Here is an 18,435-nt window from a genome sequence, read left to right as displayed (position 1 = left end):
GGCTGATGACACCTGCGTGGTGGCCTCAGACTTCAGCAGAGAGATGGTATAATGAGGCTCATGCTGCAACTTGCAACTTGGTGGAGCAGACCATTGGGATGCTGAAGATGCGGTTCTGGTGCCTGGACCGTTCTGGTGGTGCACTTCAATACAGTCCACAGAGAATATCACACATTGTCATCATCAGCTGTGCCCTTTACAACCTGGCGCTGCAACAGGGAGACATGCTGGCTGAGGAGGAGATGAAGAAGCTGGAGGTCTCCTTGAATGAGAAGGACCCTGATGGGGATGAGGATGAGGGGGTCCTCAGTGGTGACAATGACGGGAATGAGACTCTCGCATTGGCTCAATGAGGCAGGCGTGCTCAGGAGGCCCTCATAGCTGCCAGATTTGTGGAGGATGACGAAGACATGCAGTGAGGTGTCCCCATAGATCCTCATGTTGCAGTTGTCAACGTTTGACTCCAGTCTGTCTTATGGCAGCGCCAATACCCTCTGTGATAAGGCTCCTGTCATGGAGATGCAGTGGAGGGCCTAATAGCCGCATGATCGCAGGAGGATGATGACAAGATGCAATGAGGACACTCCATAGATCTTCGCATAGCCTCTGAGAATGTTTGAATCCTTTTTGGCCGAGGGCTTGCGCTCCATGATCAGGGTCATCTCAGAGATGCAGCTATGAATCTTTGGATGTATCTGATGCTGTGTCCGCCTTCACCACCTGAGCCCTCCAGATGCTGGTGTGATGGGGCCAGCCCCACATTACAGGTGCTGAGAGCACACAGACAGTATAAGAGAACTCTGTGGCACCTTTCCACTACATTCTGGCAGCAATGACCAGCACCACCGAGGTGCAGACATCAGTAATGTTTCCAGGGAGTGTGAGGTTGGACCATCACTTTGGCCTGAAGGCTGCACAGAGCACAGGGAAGAGGACCTGGACTGAGACACCTGCCTTTATCTTGTGCAGAAAGGTTTCACACCTGAGTGTCATGAACACTGCTCATCAGCACAAGGAGCCATAGGCAGGGAGACATTCTTGGGAGTTTATTGACAATAGTGAACAGTATGTACAAGTGATCAATACCTCTGGCCAGGCTGTGCAATTACTTTTACTTAACTTTCCTAACCCATGTCACTATGTTTGGTGCTACCTCTACAGCGGACGTGGAAGCAGCCTACTGACTACAACACCTTGTCTGTGATGACTTTGGCAGACGTCCTCTGGACGGCTGAGACTTGGTGGGCTCTGGCCTGCTTTTAGCGTACAGCTGTGTAGCAGTGGCACCCTCTTTGGCTTGTGGAGCTGGAGCTGCAGAGGGTGCAGGAAGCGGAGATTCGGATGGGCTGGTCATTCCCAGAGTCACCTGGGTGGGTGGCCCAGGAGTTTGCACCTGCTGATCCTCCTCCCTACTGGTGCCTGAGGGCCCCTGGCTGACTCCATGAGGGGAGGGGGTAGCTGGAGTGAGATAGAGGTGCCCAGCACCCATCTCGCGTACAGACTGTTGGAGGCCAACAATGGCATCAGCGATGGAGTTGAGCCCGCGCAGCAGTACAGGAGTGACATCCTGTACCAAGGTCTCCTCGGCGGCCGCCATCCTGCCAGTGTTGACCTTGGTGCGTTGCAATGCCGGCACTATCACCTCAGCCTGAAGACGGTCGGACTCCTCCATCATGCCTTGCAACCTGAGGAGTGCAGTAGACATCTCTTCCTGTTGTTCCCTAACTTGCCTTTGCAGCTCCAGAAACTGTGACATGACTGAGTCCAGAGGCTCATCATCTGACTTGGACTCCGCAATGCTCTGGCCTCCAGCAGTCCTCCAAGTGCCGGGGACTTGGGAAGTCCCTGCCTCCGCCTACTGTGGATCAGAAAGTGTGATGTGCTCACCAGATTGTGATCCCGAGGCTACTCTAAAGCTGGGTCCCATCGAGGTGTGTGCCTCTGAGCTGGTGAAGGATCTGGGTGAGCACTGTGCTGGGACTTCAGGGAAGGTGCCTTCAGATTCCTCTTCAGAGGTTCCTTCAGGGCTCGGTTGGAAGCTCTGGGTCATGGACTCTGTTGGATGTTTGGCAGATGTGCCTGTGAAAGCAAGGAGAGATAATTAGTGCATGGCAGTGGCCTGTGAAACAGGACACATCACACACAGCATGGTTGTCTGATGGATGTTGCACTGCTGGATCCTCACTTGGTACAGCAGTGCTGACCTCACTGTCAGCACAGGACCGGTCCAGATCCTCACGGCCAGCTGGATGGCTCTGCTTTCGAGTTCTATCAGAACTTTAATCTCCGGCATCCCTTCACCTGTCTGCAACCTTTCCATCCTGTTGTGAGCCAGTTTGTCCTGCATGGATAGAGATGGAGAGAGTGTATCAGGATGCCTGCCAGGCCAGATGATAGATGTGACTGACCTGTGTGGGTGCTGAGTGGTCCCATGGATGGTTTGAGGACAATGACGGTGAGTGTGAGACAGTGAATAGTGATGTCCCTTGAACTGGCAGTGAGGGAGGACCCTATGGATGTGTGATGGGTTTGTGAGTGTGTGAGTTGAGATTGGTGAGAAAAGTGACTTAACCTGGGAGAACGGAGGAGATCATTCATCCTTTTGCAGCACTGGGTGGCTGTCCTCTTTTGCAGGATGTTTGTGCTGACCACTGCTGCCACTGCCTCCCAAGCCGGGTTGGTGACATTGCTACCCATCCTGCGGCCAGAGCAGGGGTCAAGCTCATCCTGGCAGATCTCCACGGCATCCAGCAGTTCCTCAAGGGACCCATCATTGAAGCAGGGGAGGGGGGGAGCTGCAGCCTTTTTTCCTTTGCTGACCATGTCTCCCGGGCAGTGGCAGGAGCTGGTGGCGATGAGCGCTGTGTTGGCGCCTTTTAAACATGGCAGCCAGCATGATGCAACAGCGGGGTGATGGTGGGCGGGTGAATGAGTGCCTTCCCGCCGTGGAAATGGGGTGTTTCACTGGAGTGAATAAATAATGAGGTGGGTTTGGGACGATTTGGCGTCAGCTCCATTTTACTGGTCCACTACCATACTTAGTGCAATTCTGGGAAATTTCCACCTGAAGAGTTTTTAAAATTAGAAATAAAATGAGCAGGGACATGTTATAAATGAAATTTTAAAAGTGTTTTTTTAATTTTTATTTGCTGCTGGAAACCTTACTCCACCCGTGGATGAGGTTTTCTAAAAAAAGCAAAGGCCGCTTGGCCTTTTTGCCTGCTTGGTAGGATGGGCAGTGAAAAGTTCATTTCAATTACCTTGTTCATGGCCTTAATAAGCCTTTTAATTGGCGGCGGGTGCACTGCCGACTCTGGCGCGCGCCTGCTAACCGAAATACCACGCGTCATTTTATGTCTCTATTTTGGTCCCTAGCTAAAAATTCTCCCCATTGTTTTATATATTCGTAATAGTGTCTGTACTGCCTCTTTTCTGAATTCTTTTAATATATGTGTAATATACATTGCATGTATTATAATTGCATCGTGACTTTTAAACATAATTCAGTACTAAAATTCATATTCAATTTATCTTGCACGACTGAATAATCACCCTGGTTATAACTCAGGGAACAAGAAACATATCCAGAAATAAAGACGAAAAAAAACTTTTAAAAAGATACAATTTTTATATTTCAAAAATGGAATCTGAGCATTGACTTTCTTCCTTATCTCGATCAACACATCCGATCGTAGGAGTGTGGGTAGGGGAACAACAGCAAGAAGGCAAAGTGGTACCAAGCAAACATAATGACCTGGATTTTGCAGCCAATTCTGAACAAATAATGGTCACCGTTCATTACATGTACACTTGTTAGCGGGCTTTCTGCGTGCTTTCACACTGTAATTTGCAGTTCTCAGACAGCTAAATCAGTATGGCCGCTCTTAGGGGATCTGGAACCTGTGTGAACAAGCCAAAATAAAATGTATCTTCAACCACTCAAATTTATCTTGCTTTTTCACTGGAAACCCACATGGAAATCTGCCTGATTAACCAGCTTGGCACCTTATCGGGCAGGGAGTTCTCTTCCATAGGAGCAGGGAAGCAACTTGTTGCTGCATTAGTGAGAGCATGGAGGTGGTCCGTTCTCTGATCCTGGGGCTTTGGATTCTGGGAAGATCTGATCTCAGCAGGAATCTGATCCCTGGGATGAGGAGGACCAGTACCCAATTCTTGCAGGAGTGGAGGCCTTTGGTTGGGGCACTTTATTGGGGGTATGGGTGGTGTAGTGGCAGTTGGGGGGCAGAGTGTATCCTATGACAGTGTATGGTTAGGAGGGCAGGATGGTAGCAAAGCAGATAAGTTAGGTGAGCTCGGGGCAAACATTGCTGTTCCTCATGGTCTACAAGCAGTGTTGTAAAGGCACTTGCCTTTTCCCTGAAACTCCCTGGAGCAGTCTAGTTTCCTGACACATGGTCAAGCCTGTCTCCCGACTCCCTGCTGCTTCATCTCTGACCATAACCTACTATTTATTGGTTTCTCTCAGAATACTCAACTTGATTTTTTAAGTCATATTAGAATGAGGGGGGATAAAAGCTGTCTGCTTCTTGCTTGCTCCCTGTGTCCCACTGTGTTAAAAATTAGAATCCTATTTCCACAGCTTTAATCCATCGGCATTGATCTTTTTTGTCAACAAAGCATATTTGACGTAATTAGCTAATTTCAAAATTCAACTGTTTTGTTAAAAATTCTGTTTACATAAATGAAGAAAACACAGACCTTGAATTTTCACAGTGTTTCCCCTGGCAACCCAGCATAAGCAGCAACTCCTCTGCGGTTTCCACTAATAATTCCATGCAATAAATTGGAGAATCCTCACAGAAATCCTAGCTAATGCTCTCTTAGCATCATCCTTTTTTCCTGCCTAACTCCAGTTTTTCTCTCCTTCAGTTTAATATGACCATTAAAATGTATAAAGCACAAAACAGAAACTATAACAGATATGGAATCATATAATTGTTATTTTTGCACATACATAATCATCTATTCTGTGCTGAAGTTCAAACTCTTTTTTTTAAAGTTGGATAAAATAATAAATGCTCAAGAACTACAAAGTGAGAAGAAAGGAAATACAATTCATGATGAACACCTGTTTATTATAACCCACCAAGGTGAGCTGCTAACATTATTATATCAATAATAGAAAATCAATGATCATTTTCAAATTATTCACAGAATAACTTAGCATTAATATAATAAATTATTGGCAATTTTAAATGATTTTTTACATATATAATTTGCAGCTTATGAATTGTGGTTCAAGCAGATTCTTTGGGAATTGGATTCAGTTCGTGAAATATTTCAGAATGGTCAGGTGAGTATTCTACATTGGTATTTAATTTCTGTAGATAGCTTTTTCAAAGAGCCAGCACAGGCATGGTGAATGAATGGCCTCCTTCTGTGTTGTGTGATTCTATGATGTTGCACTAGATTCAGCTGCTTCAGATTTTTATCAGCACTTCCGATTGGACAGCAAGCCATTCACCCAAAGCTGGTAGGTCCTTTTAAATACACAGATTAGGGTCCATCGACATCTGTTACGTATCAGAGGGGATTAATTTGAAGAGCCCTGATTTCTCACCTCACTACCCCCCCCACCGTGTTTTTGGTTTTCCCCCACTTCTGTTTAGAGTGATCCAATCATCTATTAATAACCCCACAACAAACTCAAGAAAAGGTGAAATAGAGGGTCAGCTTACTTTGCACACACACAAAATGCAGGGACCTTGTTATCTCTAAAGATATTTTACACACACCTAAAATGTCCCCTGTGACAGCTGCCAATCAAATTCCAAAGAAATGCACCAATGCATTTCTAAAGCAGAGCTCCGGCCAATGGAGATGGTATGTTTGCACAGAACAAAAGGGACTCTGACTCCTCTATTAACTGCCTCAAGGATCCGAATTGGGAAAATACATCTTTTGTCCAACGCCCAGAAGACGAAGTAGGAGGTATGTCACATGACCTCTCTCAAGCTGTTAGAACCTGTAATATTGCCGTTTGGAACTGAACCCAGGCAGCCTACCATTTTATCATCTAACAGGGAGTAGCTCTGACCAAGTGAAGTGCTTGGCCCTTGTCTACACTATGAAGTACTGGAACATTGGAATTTCTGTATCTGTGCCTTCAAGACTAATTCATCTCCTTGTGCCTTCTCCCATCACGGAAGTCCTCTCTTCTGGAAATTCGGATCACCCTGTAACAGTTCAGCCTGCTAACCTCTGAAGGAATACACCACTGGACTTCTGATTCTGGACTCTGGACTCACCTGAAACCATAACTTTTTTTAATCATGGTCTCTGCCCTGTTACCCCTTTCTTTTGCTTATCCCTTTTTTATTGTATGAGTGCAAGGTTAGAAATTCCTCTGGTATGAGTCATGGCTAGTTAGGGTAAAGCCTTGTCTATTAAAAAAATAAAAATAATAATTTTATAAAGTGGCCAGGCTGACGAAGATATATTTATATATATTCTTTCCTGTCCTCTGGCTGGGACACACCTCCCCCCTTGGAGAAAAATGAAATGACTTCCATTTCATTTCATTTTTTGTTAACGTGGTCTGAGGGAAGGAAGAATAGGCAGTGCAGGAGTGTACAGGCATTCTTCATTTTACACAGGCACATCAGACACACAGTTAGCAGGGGAAATGGCAGTGCCCTGCTATATTTTTGATTAGTGACTTAATCTCAGGACAAGGTGTCCACAAGGACATGATCTGGTCCTGGAGTGTGGGAGGTTTTGATGACTTGGGAGAATTTGAAATTCATCAGCCTGGGAAGTCTATTTGGTGCTAGAGTTCTAAAAAAAATGTTCTAAAAAGTTCTACAAGCTCCCTTTGTTGGGAGTCTGGTATTCCAACCCCATGATTAAGTGTCTTTGAAAGGGTCTGGGGGTTTTATAGGGTGGTTAGTACACAGGGGGTGAGTGATGGTCAAGCAGCTCTGGAAAATCCGCAGAGGGCTGCTGGACATCTCACTGTATCAATGCCAGGCCCTGGAATCATGGGGCTGAGCTACACTTATCCAGCCTAGCTCCTGCCTGTTCACTTGGTAACCTGGGGGCTCAGGTGTTTGGACCCAGAGATTGGGTTTTGGCTAAGGGTCAGGAGAGTGGGGTATTTTAAAAGCACCTTGACCTCTTTAGGGGATTTCAGTTCGGGGTCCGGCTCAGGCGCTGGCACAACTGGAGAGCTCCGGTTTCTGGTGATAGGTATTTTTCGTTGGCACAGCAACAGGTGGGCAGTTGGCCCCTGAACTTGGGCCAGCCTTTATGGGCCAATTTGGGAACTTTTCTGCTCCAATTTTAAGTGTGCCATAAAGTGGTGAGCGAAATCAATCACTGGCTTCCTGGCCGGTGCCTTTGGCTTTGGAGGGGGTACTCTCCTAACATGTTCCCTGTCCCCTAGAACAGCACTGCCCTTGAATGGAGATGCAACTCTAGCTACCCTCCCTGGTGGCTTTTCAACTGAGGGAAGCATCTCCCTCCCGAACTGTTTATTGTTTTGGGGACTCCCTTTGTCCCTATTTAATGCCAGAAAGAAAGTTTCTGCCAGCCATACTTCAAGTAAGTCCTTAAACTTTTCCTTTTTGGGCTTAATAACCTGGGCTTTTCGGCTAGGTGAGGCATCTCCCTCACTATTTCTTTCCCTGCTTAAGACTTCTCTGGTCCCTATTTGTTTTGGGAAATCTATTTTGGATTCTAGGGACCTTCTCTAGACTCCGTTTAATTCTACTGACCTGCCTTTGATCTTGCTACCTTCGAGCAGCTCTAGCTCAAGGTCTATGGGTGCTATCCTACCCTTTTGGACCTCTGGACCTTCCCAAGCTTTCTTCCCTTCTGAAGTTTTCCAAGGCTTGTCTTAGCCTCTTTTCTTTCACTGGCTAGCACCTGGCTGCCAGCCAAATCGTTCCCAAGGAGGGAATCGATTCCTGCTATTGGCAGCTTAGTGACAGTTCCTACGGTAACAGGGCCTGAAACAAGGTCACATTCTAGGTGAACCTTATGGCGGGGTGCAAGCACAGATCCTCCTCCCACTCCACTGATCAGGTCTTTGGTCTTCATGGAGGACTCAGGGGGTAGGTTAAAGCTTCCCTCCAATATTAAGGACCGAGTGGCCACCGTGTCCTGGAGCAGTGCATGGACTTGATCACATTTTTGGATGGGTAGAGGGACACTGTTCCTGAATGGACATAATTCTGGAAACTCTCTGTGAGTTTGCCCGGCTCAGACACACAGAATGCCGTGCCCTCAGGAGGGTAACTTTCTGTAGCGAGTGGCTCTGCTGTGTTACCCATTGGGGCGTTCTTCAGGGGAGTAGTCCTGTGAAGCCCTACTCAGCCAACTGGCTCGCCTCGCAATTTCCAGCATTCGGGTCTGGAATGGCCTATTTTGTTGCAATGAGAACACACCGGCCTCCAGGAATTCTCCTTTTGGGCTGTAGGAGGGCTTCTCACACCCTCTTTTGTGTTTTCTTTTCTGGGTGGGGTCCTTTCCTTTCGAGATCATCCTGCTTCTCTTTCCAATGCTCATTGGTGTAGTTTGGAAAGGGTCTGCCTGAGTTTACAGGCCTACGGGTGAGGTCATAGCTGTCTGCTCTAACTGCTGTACCTCTGGCTAAGGATTCTCTGCTCCTCTCGGTGTATTCATAGATTGCAGGAGAGGCTATTCTTGAATTCCTCCAACATTACTAGCTCACACAACCCCTCAAATGAATGTGGGGTTTTTAAGGACCTTATCCATCAGTCAAACATGACTTGTTGAAACTCGATGTAGATTTGGGTGGGCTTCTTACGAGTGTTCTGAAATTGCTGACAGTATCCCTATAGGGATAACTTGTAGGTGCTTAGGATGATAGCCTTGGTCTGCTCATTATTCAGGGACATATCAAAGACAACATGGAGTATACCTCTTGGGCTCCCCCTGAGAGCTGCCCTTGAATTGATTTTGATCTCTGATTGCCATTTTCACTGTCCTGCTATTTTCTCAAAGGTAGTAAAAAAAAGAATGACTCTACATCACTCTCTTCAAATTTGGGAAGGAATCTCACATACTTGAGAGCCTCAGAGAATGGTTCAGGGTTAGGGGGAGAGGGGACCCTGCTGGTAGAGAGAGGTATTCCCTTACAGCGGTTAGTTGTCTACTCTCCCCCTCCCTTTGAGCTGCTAGCTCCATTTCCAATGTTCACAGCTGGAATTCTCTTTCCTTTTCTTGTTCCCTTGCTCTCTCTTCCCTTTGTTTGTTTCTTTCTCTCTCTTCAGCCTCCCTCTCTTTCTCTCTCTCCTGAGCTCCTAGCTCCAATTTAAGCTTTTCCAGCTCGAAATTGGCTGGAGAAGAGGCTCGGAGTCATGACTGAGCTCTACATCTGCCCGGTCTACCAACAACATCAGATCCAGATGTTCTACCTATGCCAGGATTAGTTCCTTTCTTTTGATTTTGCTGAGTGATTTGAACTGAATCATTCTAGCTACAGCTTTCAGTTGATCTGTACTAAGGGCGCCCAGACTTTACCCAGATTGTCTTGCTGAACAAACATTTGGGCATCAAATTTTCTTAGTGTTAGGACAAGGAATTTGCTGCGGTAAGTTACTTGCTTTAAAATTGGTTTCAATCACCAAACCTCCCCTCCTTTAGCTTCTAATTGGTTTCTTTCAGTATCCAATTGAAGCTCATTTTAAAATTTTGGTCTCTGGCCAACTTCAAATTGGGTTTTCCCAGATTTGAGCTCCCAATCGCTGTTACATACCGGACAGCCCTGATTTTTCCTCTCACTACCCATTCGTAAACAGAAAGTTGTTTTTGATTTTTGATTTCCTCCCTTATAAGCAGTGACATGTTTTCCCTGACCCTTCAGTTTAGGGTGATCCAATCCTCTATTAATAACCCCACAGCAAACTCGAGATAAGGTAAAATAGGAGGGTTGGTTTATTTTTACACACGCACAAAACGCAGGAAGGGATTTTGCAACATCCGCTCCTGTTTGCACTCATACAATAAAAGAGGGATAAGGGAAAGAAAGGGGTAACAGGGCAAGACCACAATAAAAATAAGAATTATGGTTTCACGTGAGTCCAGAGTCCAGAATCAAAAGTCCAGTAGTGTATTCCTTCAGAGGTTAGCAGATTGAAACTGTTGCAGGGTGATCTGACTTTCCAGAAGCAAGGAGGAGATAACAATAGGAGAAGGGACAAGAAGATGAGTCTTGAAGGCACAGATACAGAAGTTCCAATGATCCAGAAGTTCACAGTGTAGATGAGGGCCAGGCACTTCACCTGGACAGAGCTCTTTCTGCTGCTACCTGTTAGATGATAAAATGGTAGACTAACTGTGTTCAGTTCCAAACAGCAATATTACAGGTTCTAGCAGTTTGAGGGAGGCCATGTGACATACCTCCCAGTTCCTCTCCTGAGTGGTGGACAAAAGATATATTTTCTCAGGTCTGGAATCTCGAGGTTCTTTATTATAGGAGTCAGGGTCCCTTTTGCACTTTGCAGACATACATCTCTGTTAGCCAGAGCTCTGCCTTAGAAATGCAAAGCGGGTTGATGCATTCCTTTGGAATGTGATTGCCAGCCATTACAGAGTGCATTAGCATCTCTTTAAAGATAACGAGGTCCCTGCTGGTTTCTGAAGGTTAGAAATTCCTCTGGTATGACTCATGGCTATTATGGTAATTTATAAAAATAAAAATCATAACTTTATAAAGCAGCCAGTTTGATGGATATATATACATTTTTTTCCTTGCTGTCTTCTGGCTGGGAAGTATCATTGGTCTTCAATTATAATTTTAATGTCAACCTGAGCAGCACAGTGATGTGCTGGGGTTTTTCTGCCAGGTGTAGGTCTGTCAAAAGAGGATTGAAGCTGAGAGGCTATTCAAGGTAAGATTTTCAGTGTCATTTTTTTGGCTCATAAGAGTGCTCCACCGGTCCTACCTGATTGCTAACAGGTGGCTAAGGCTATCGAATTTTACACAGGCCGATAACCTGCTTCCCTTCCACTTTCCATTCCACCAATTTATTCATCAAGTTTTCTACTATGTGAAAAGACAACAAAAAACATTCCTTGTAATCATTAAATAGACTTCAGTATAACTAAAGGGCCATAGTGAACTATTCTATAAGGGACTCATTGAATGCATTTATTGAAAAATTAGAAATTATCTCCAACAACAAGGTCTCTGTCTCTGCCCCTGTATTATCTCTGCATTTGTCTGCAATCAATATTGGTAGCTGGAGAATTTATTTCATCTGAGTTGCCAGGAAGGGTATTTGAGGCCTGGACATTGAAGTTATTTAAGAATCTTCTAGATAAAGTAACGGGAAGATGATAAAGATCATAGCCTGGCATTAGGAGATTAACTAGGCAGAAGGCCACTTTACATTCTTACCTAACTTGTGAACTTATTTTGAGCATAGTAGTAAAAGCAATTAATTTCTGCTGTGGTTATCTGCTCTCTCGCTGTGACTTCAGTGGAAGATCAGCTGAATCCTGAAGGAGCAATGTAAAAGGCTGAAAATTGCCATATAAATTGTTTCTTCCAGGACTCTGCCAGTTTCCCACTGAGCGCAGGAGAGCCCCTGTGAAAATTCAGGATCAATAACTTACTTCAAAATTTTTATTAGCATGTCCATTAACATATTAATCAATGGTATGCAGTTGGAGATGCCAGGTCATCCACAGCCGAGGTTACACATGCACAGAAGTTTGGGAAAACATTGCAAGTCAGGAAGCTACACTATTGCGTGAGTGAGCACTGGGGAAATATTATGACTATGCAAGTGTATTCCAATAATTTTGTTTTAAAGTGAGAAACACTAAGCTGTAGATGTAGAAAGGTGTGGAAAACATAATGAAGTTATTAGTGGGATTGTAGCATTGTGGATTTCTTATTGGGTTGTACTCCAGAAACCTGGTCTAAAGGTCTTGAGACATGAGTTCACATCCTTGCTGGCAGTTGGGGAATTTAAATTCAGTCAACTAAATAACTCTGAAATAAAAAGCTGGTATCACAAATGGTGACCATGAAACTACTAGAATGTGATTGCAAAAGCAGGTCAGCTTGGGAATTCTACGGTGAGTAATTCACCTCCTGACTCCTCAAAGTCTTTCTACCATTTACAGTGCTCAAGTCAGGAGTGTGATGGAATATTCTTCACTTGCCTCAATGGGTGCAGCTCTAACAACACTCAAGAAGCACGATGCCATCCAGGGAAAAGCAGCCCATTTGATTGGGACTATATTAAATAACTTAAACTTTCACTCCCTCCACCATCAAGCATAATGGTTACCATCTACTAGATGCACTGCAGGAACTTGCCAAGGCTCCTTTCAAAGTGCTGTTGAAGGTGTGGTCTCTACCACCTCGAGAACAAGGGCAGCTGACCCTTGGGCACACCTACAAGTTCCTCACCAAGTCAGGCACTATCCTGACTTGGATGTCAATCACCTTTCTTTCATCATTTTTGGGTCAAAATCCTGGAAATCCCTACGTAACAGTACTGTGGGTTTACTTGCACCACATGGACTGTAACAATTCAAAATGGGAGCTCATTGCCACCTTCTCAAGGGCAAGTAGGGATAGGAAACAAATGTTCACCTTGCTAGTGCTGCCAATATCACATGAACAAATAAAAAGAAACACTAACAGCTCAGTTCAAGAGGGAATTGTACAGATTGGAAGACTGAGACTCCTCAGAGGAAAGGCCTAGCTGTTACTAAGTTGTTGAAGCTTGGAACTTGTGTGCATTTTTAATTTTTTTATGTTTATTGTATTATAAATTTACTTTCTGTGATATTTGTTAGGGTTAGTGAAAGATCAGCATGACCATTCAAATGAGTTTTAATAATTTTTGTAAAAGCAAAATACTGTAGATGCTGGATAATTTGAAATGGAAAAACTCAACCGGTCTGGCAGCATCTGTGGAGAGAGAAACAGAGTTAGCGTTTCGAGTCCGTATGGTTCTTTTTAGAAATTCCAAAGAAGAGTCATATTGGACTTGAAACATTAACTCTGTTTACTCTCCAAAGATGCTGCCAGACCTGCTGAGTTTTTCCAGCATTTTCTGAATTATTTCTGTTCCTTGTTTCGTGTACTTGACAACATTTCAAATTCACTAAAAATCTAGAGACATTTTCAAAAGTTGCTGGATTGCCAAAGACACCTTATCATCCTTCAGGAAAAGGAATCTTCCACTCCTTAATCAGTTTAATTGCTGAAGATTATCTAAGAGCCAAGATCATAATGTGCTCTTTGTATGTGTCGCTCTCTACTGGGAGCATGGAACTGGTCCTAGAATTCCAGTCTGATATGAAAACAGGTTTGAAAAATGCTCAGATGATTTGGTGCATAGTGAACTGAGCTATTAGGTGGCTAGAAAATCAAAGAAAAATACTCAGATCTCTTGGGAGCTTAATAGATTTAGTATTGAACCTTTTTAATATTGTTTTCATTTGTTCTTAGTATGTGCAAGATTGAGCTATTTATTGGCTTTCCAAGTTGTCCTAACTGTGCTAAATTTTAAGTGGAACAGATATTAACATGTAATACATTAAAAAAATGTGTTTCAGGTGAGGAACGAAAGAAATATGTTGAAAGTGGTCTCAAGAATCCATCGAATTGCCATGATCCTTAAGCTCCTGGTGGATCAGTTTGCAGTTCTGGAGACAATGACAGCACTGGACTTCTTCGATTTCCGGTAACAAAGATTTGCACAAACAGGGGAAATTTAATGAGTAATGCATCTGATATTGAAGTAGCACTTTCTTATTGTCTACAAGAGGTATAATTCCACTCAATTTTTACATAATAATATCTGCTGCAATAAAGATCTCTGCCTTAGAGATACTGAAGATGCAATTTCAAGGGCTGGATTTTCGCTAAGTCGGGATGACTCAGGAGTCCTTTTAAAATGGCAGGTGGGCCCCAATTCCGGGATTTCTAACCTCATTCCCAGGGTTTCCAATTTTTAGGAGTGCTTTTCACTTGGGTGGGCTGGTTCAGGATGCAAGCATGCACCCTGAACTCCTGAACTGGCCAGCTCCATTGCAGGGATAGGGATATCCTAGTTCTTTGCAATTTTCATGGAGTCACGCCAGCTTTTCAAATAATTGTGGCTCACAGCATCTCAAAAATGTGTGCACCATCATCTGCATGAGGGAACCTTTTGAAAGGTAACTTTAAAAGGTCCTGCTCATGACTCTCATGCCAATCTATGGCACTTCCTTGCTCAGTCATGCACAATACACTGTATGGAACCAATGGACCCTATAGCGACAGCAAGATGTGTTTAAAAAAGCAAAAAATAGAGCCAATCATTGATATTTTTGCACTTTCTTTAAAGATAGCTCTTTTCCAGAGGCCAATAGAAATGCCAATCATCTAGAACCTTTAAAGTATCAATAGCAGAAACTGCAAGCACTGGAGACCTAGTAATCCTGCGTAAATAAACATTGTGTAATTAACAGCAAAGATCAGACAGTCAGAGCTGTCGATCAAGCAATATTTTCGCCGGGGCTCAGGTGTTTTAGTGTTCTATTGGGTGTCTTGACTCTCAGCCAAGCCTCATTATGTATTCTTGGCTGAGAAACCAGACATCGATTAGGGCATTGGCCTGTCTACAGCAGCCACATTCCAGTCAAATACATGCTAGTGAGACAGGAGGGGGTGCTGTGGCTTTGTTTTTGGACCTATTATTTGTGCCTCCAGCCATGTAAATGCCTGGTACAGAAAGTCCTGGTGATCCAGGGTCTGCTGTTCCTGTCCAACTTTGGGCATGTGATGGGGGAGGGAATGGTCGGTGGGGGGTCGGGAGGTGTGGCACAGGTGGAAGGATGGGAAGAGCAGTAAAATTTGCAACCAAAGTGTTTAATGATCCTACTACAGATATCCAGGCAGACAGAAGTTTAGACATAGATGGGCTGAAATTCTGTAGGAAGTTCAACTGCACCACTCAAGTTTCCATCATTTCACTGTTGATCCTGCTTGTCTCTCACTAGAATTACCGTGGAAAACAAGTGGAGCTGTCAAGGAAATAAAGCCCTATTTAGTGTATTCCTGTGTTTCTATGTGGCACCGCAGGACACTGTGCTACAATGACATTTGATTTGCTTTAATTAGTACAGACAAATGAGGTTCTGTTGGTACAAAAGAATTGGGCGGGATTTTCCGCACCTGCCCACTGCTGGGACCTTCCTGTCCAGCCACAAGTCATGGACTTCTGGCTGGAGCACTGCCTCGCCCATGGCGAGTCCCTTCCGCAATCGGGCCAGAAAATCCCGGCCATTGACTAATTTCCGTGTCAGGATGTCAGATCAACAAAAGAAATCTATAGCGCCCTGAGAGGATTTTTAAGAAAGGAGTGTTTAAACTTTCCAAATGGCAACAAGAAGCACAATGTGAAGGAGAATTATCCCAACTACGTTCAAAAGATGATGCAGCAAGTTCACTCCAACACCAGTATTCTCTCCAAGGCTGCTGGTTTTCTGGTCGTCATACTTTAGGAAAGATGTGATGGTCCTTGAGAGGATTCAGAGTGATTTACCAGCATGGTTCCAAGGATGAGGGAATTTAGTTACTAGATTAGGTTGGAGAAGCAGTTCTCCTTGGAGCAAAGGAGCTTAATGGGAGATCTGACAGAGGTGTGCAAGATTATGCCAGACTCTGGATAAAATAGACAAGAAAAAGTGTTCCCAGTAACCAATGATACAAGCACGGGGACACAGATTTAAGGTTTTGGGCAAACGTTGGGGGGGGTCGGGGGGAATATGAGGAAGAATCTTTTTTACACAGAAAGTGGTAATGACCCTGAAATTGTTGTCCATGAGGGTGGTGGAAATAGAGACATTCAATGAGTTCAAAAGGAAATTGATGGGCGCTTGAAGAAATAAACTTGCAGGGCCATGGGGATGGAGCAGGGAAATGGGACTGAATGCTCTGGTCTACAGAAAGCCAGCATGGACTTGATGGACCAAATGACCTCCTTCTGTGCTGTAAATGCCTCTACAACTCTAAGGCCAAAATCATCATGAAACCATTTGTTAACATTATTTTTGTGTGAAATCTCCCACCTGGCCCATTACAACAAGCCCTCAACCATCAGCTCCAGGGAGATGCAGACCACTGTGTGTCTGCTACTGCCTGGGAAATTGTCCAGATACATCATGTCAGGAGGGGTAGGCGTGTACCAACACCAAGTAAAACTCCACAATGTACTGACAAAAATCTGTTGTTGCTGCCAAGTGAATACAGGTCAAGCTTACAGCACAGAAAGTTCCAAATATAAATGGTTAAAACGAAATTTAGTGAATAATGAATTAATGAATACATGCAAAAGGTGGTTAGAAAATTGCAATTCTCTTCCACATGTGGTTGTTGATGCTCAAGCAATTGTGAATTTTAAATCTAAAATTGTAGGTGTGCTGTGAACCAGAAGTATTAGACAAAGGCATGTAAATGGAGTTATGTCAAAGATCACCCATGATCTCAGGAAATGGTGGAACAGACTCGAAGAGCTAACTAGCCTCCTCATGTTCCTGTGAACCTATGCCCCGAATGCCTTGGGTACTGTTTAAATTTGTTAGGACAGGGGGAAATTCAACAACTACTTGAGATTAGTGGCTATGAAAAGCTCTGTCTGTCATAAAACAATGATTGGGTAAAAATGTCTCTGGTTGCTATGCGAAATGGCTCATAAATGATGGTTCTTAAACTGAGTGTTCACACAGGGGGCAGAACCTGTTGGAGACTTGAAAGCTCAAAACTAATTGTGGCTTCAGCTTGTGCACAATCTGTTTTGGGGAAAAAATGTTGAGTAAGACCATAAGGATCAGAAATCCCCTACATGGAGGCATGAAACAGTATGTGGCCAATGGGTAGAGTGGGCACACTGCCACATGAGGACTGTTGTCTAGTTTGGCACCTTAGATTACCCCTCCAATAGGAGGTCCCTGTCCATACCTACCAGTAAGTTGTGTAAAGGTTAAAAGGTGAAGGAAAAGAAGAAATGTGGCAAGGAAGATCAGTGAACACTACCTATAGGTTGCTAAGGATTTCATTTTTGAAAAGATTGCAAGTCAACCTGTTCCAAAATTACTACTGACCCATGCCAAGCCTTCACATAACTTTACAATTCCGTCATTTTATCTCATGCGTACCCACACCTGAGCATTCAAATAGAACATACAGTTTTTCAACTTGCCTTGCCATTCCCACATTTTCTAAGGGCTTCGCTCATCAAACCAATGAAACAAAAGTATGATGGGGAGAATTTGGCTATTCCCCGAAAATGGGCACAGAGTTTACAGGACGTGATTAACCCTGTCTGTTCATTGTATTGCAGGCAGCATGGTTCGGAAGTAAATTAAAAAGCATGAAAGCCTGAAAAAGTATACCTGTGATTATCATAAAATTGGTTGTGAAGTGAGTCATTCTTGAGAGTATATAGCTTTTTATATATATATATATATATATATATATATCGAGTCTGCAGCGACACATGAGAAACACCTGACCTACCTACCTAATCCCATTTACCAGCACTTGACCCACAGCCTTGAATGTTATGACATGCCAAGTGCTCATCCAGGCACTTTTTAAAGGATGTGAGGCAACCCATCTCCACCACACTCCCAGGCAGTGCATTCCAGACCGTCACCACCCTCTGGGTAAAAAAGTTTTTCCTCATACCCCCCCTAAACCTTCTGACCCTCACCTTGAACTTATGTCCCCTTGTGACTGACCCTTCAACTAAGGGGAGCAGCTGCTCCCTATCCATCCTGTCCATGCCCCTCATAATCTTGTACACCTCGATCAGGTCGCCCCTCAGTCTTCTCTGCTCCAACGAAAACAACCCAAGTCTATCCAACATCTTTTCATAGCTTAAATGTTTCATCGCAGGCAACATCCTGATGAATCTCCTCTGCACCCCCTCCAGTGCAATCACATCCTTCCTATAATGTGGCAACCAGAACTGCACACAGTAACCAGCTGTGGCCTCACCAAGGTTCTATGCAACTCCAGCATGACCTCACTACTTTTGTCATCTATGCTTCGATTGATAAAGGCAAGTGTCTCAAATGCCTTTTTCACCACTCTACTAACATGTCCCTCTGCCTTCAGACACACACGAAAAGATCCCTTTGTTCCTCAGAACTTCCTAATGCCACGCCGTTCATTGAATACTTCAATGTCAAATTACTCCTTCCAAAGTGTATCACCTCACACTTTTCAGGGTTAAATTCCATCAGCCACTTATCTGCCCATTTGACCATCCTGTCTATATCTTCCTGTAGCGCAAGACACTCAACCTCACTGTTAACCACCCGGCCAATCTTTGTGTCATCCGCAAACTTACTAATCCTACCCCCCACATAGTCATCTATGTCGTTTATATAAATGACAAATAATAGGGCACCGAGCACAGATCCCTGTGGTACTGA

At 44.2% G+C, this 18,435-nt stretch overlaps 1 protein-coding gene across 1 annotated transcript in view; it reads left to right on the top strand.

The window, feature by feature from the left end:
- The window catches only part of tdo2a (tryptophan 2,3-dioxygenase a), a 103,656-nt gene that overhangs the window by 12,335 nt on the left and 72,886 nt on the right, over positions 1-18,435 (top strand). The window contains exons 3-5 of the mRNA XM_041178131.1: positions 5,000-5,111; positions 5,244-5,314; positions 13,567-13,694. Coding sequence (XP_041034065.1) covers positions 5,000-5,111; positions 5,244-5,314; positions 13,567-13,694 — 311 coding nt within the window. The remainder of the gene's footprint in view (positions 1-4,999; positions 5,112-5,243; positions 5,315-13,566; positions 13,695-18,435) is intronic.

The sequence above is a fragment of the Carcharodon carcharias genome, chromosome 1 (assembly GCF_017639515.1).
Source record: "Carcharodon carcharias isolate sCarCar2 chromosome 1, sCarCar2.pri, whole genome shotgun sequence".
Taxonomy (NCBI): domain Eukaryota; kingdom Metazoa; phylum Chordata; class Chondrichthyes; order Lamniformes; family Lamnidae; genus Carcharodon; species Carcharodon carcharias.
Note: the sequence above shows the minus strand (reverse complement) of the source record. Positions and strands in the feature narration are given on the sequence as shown.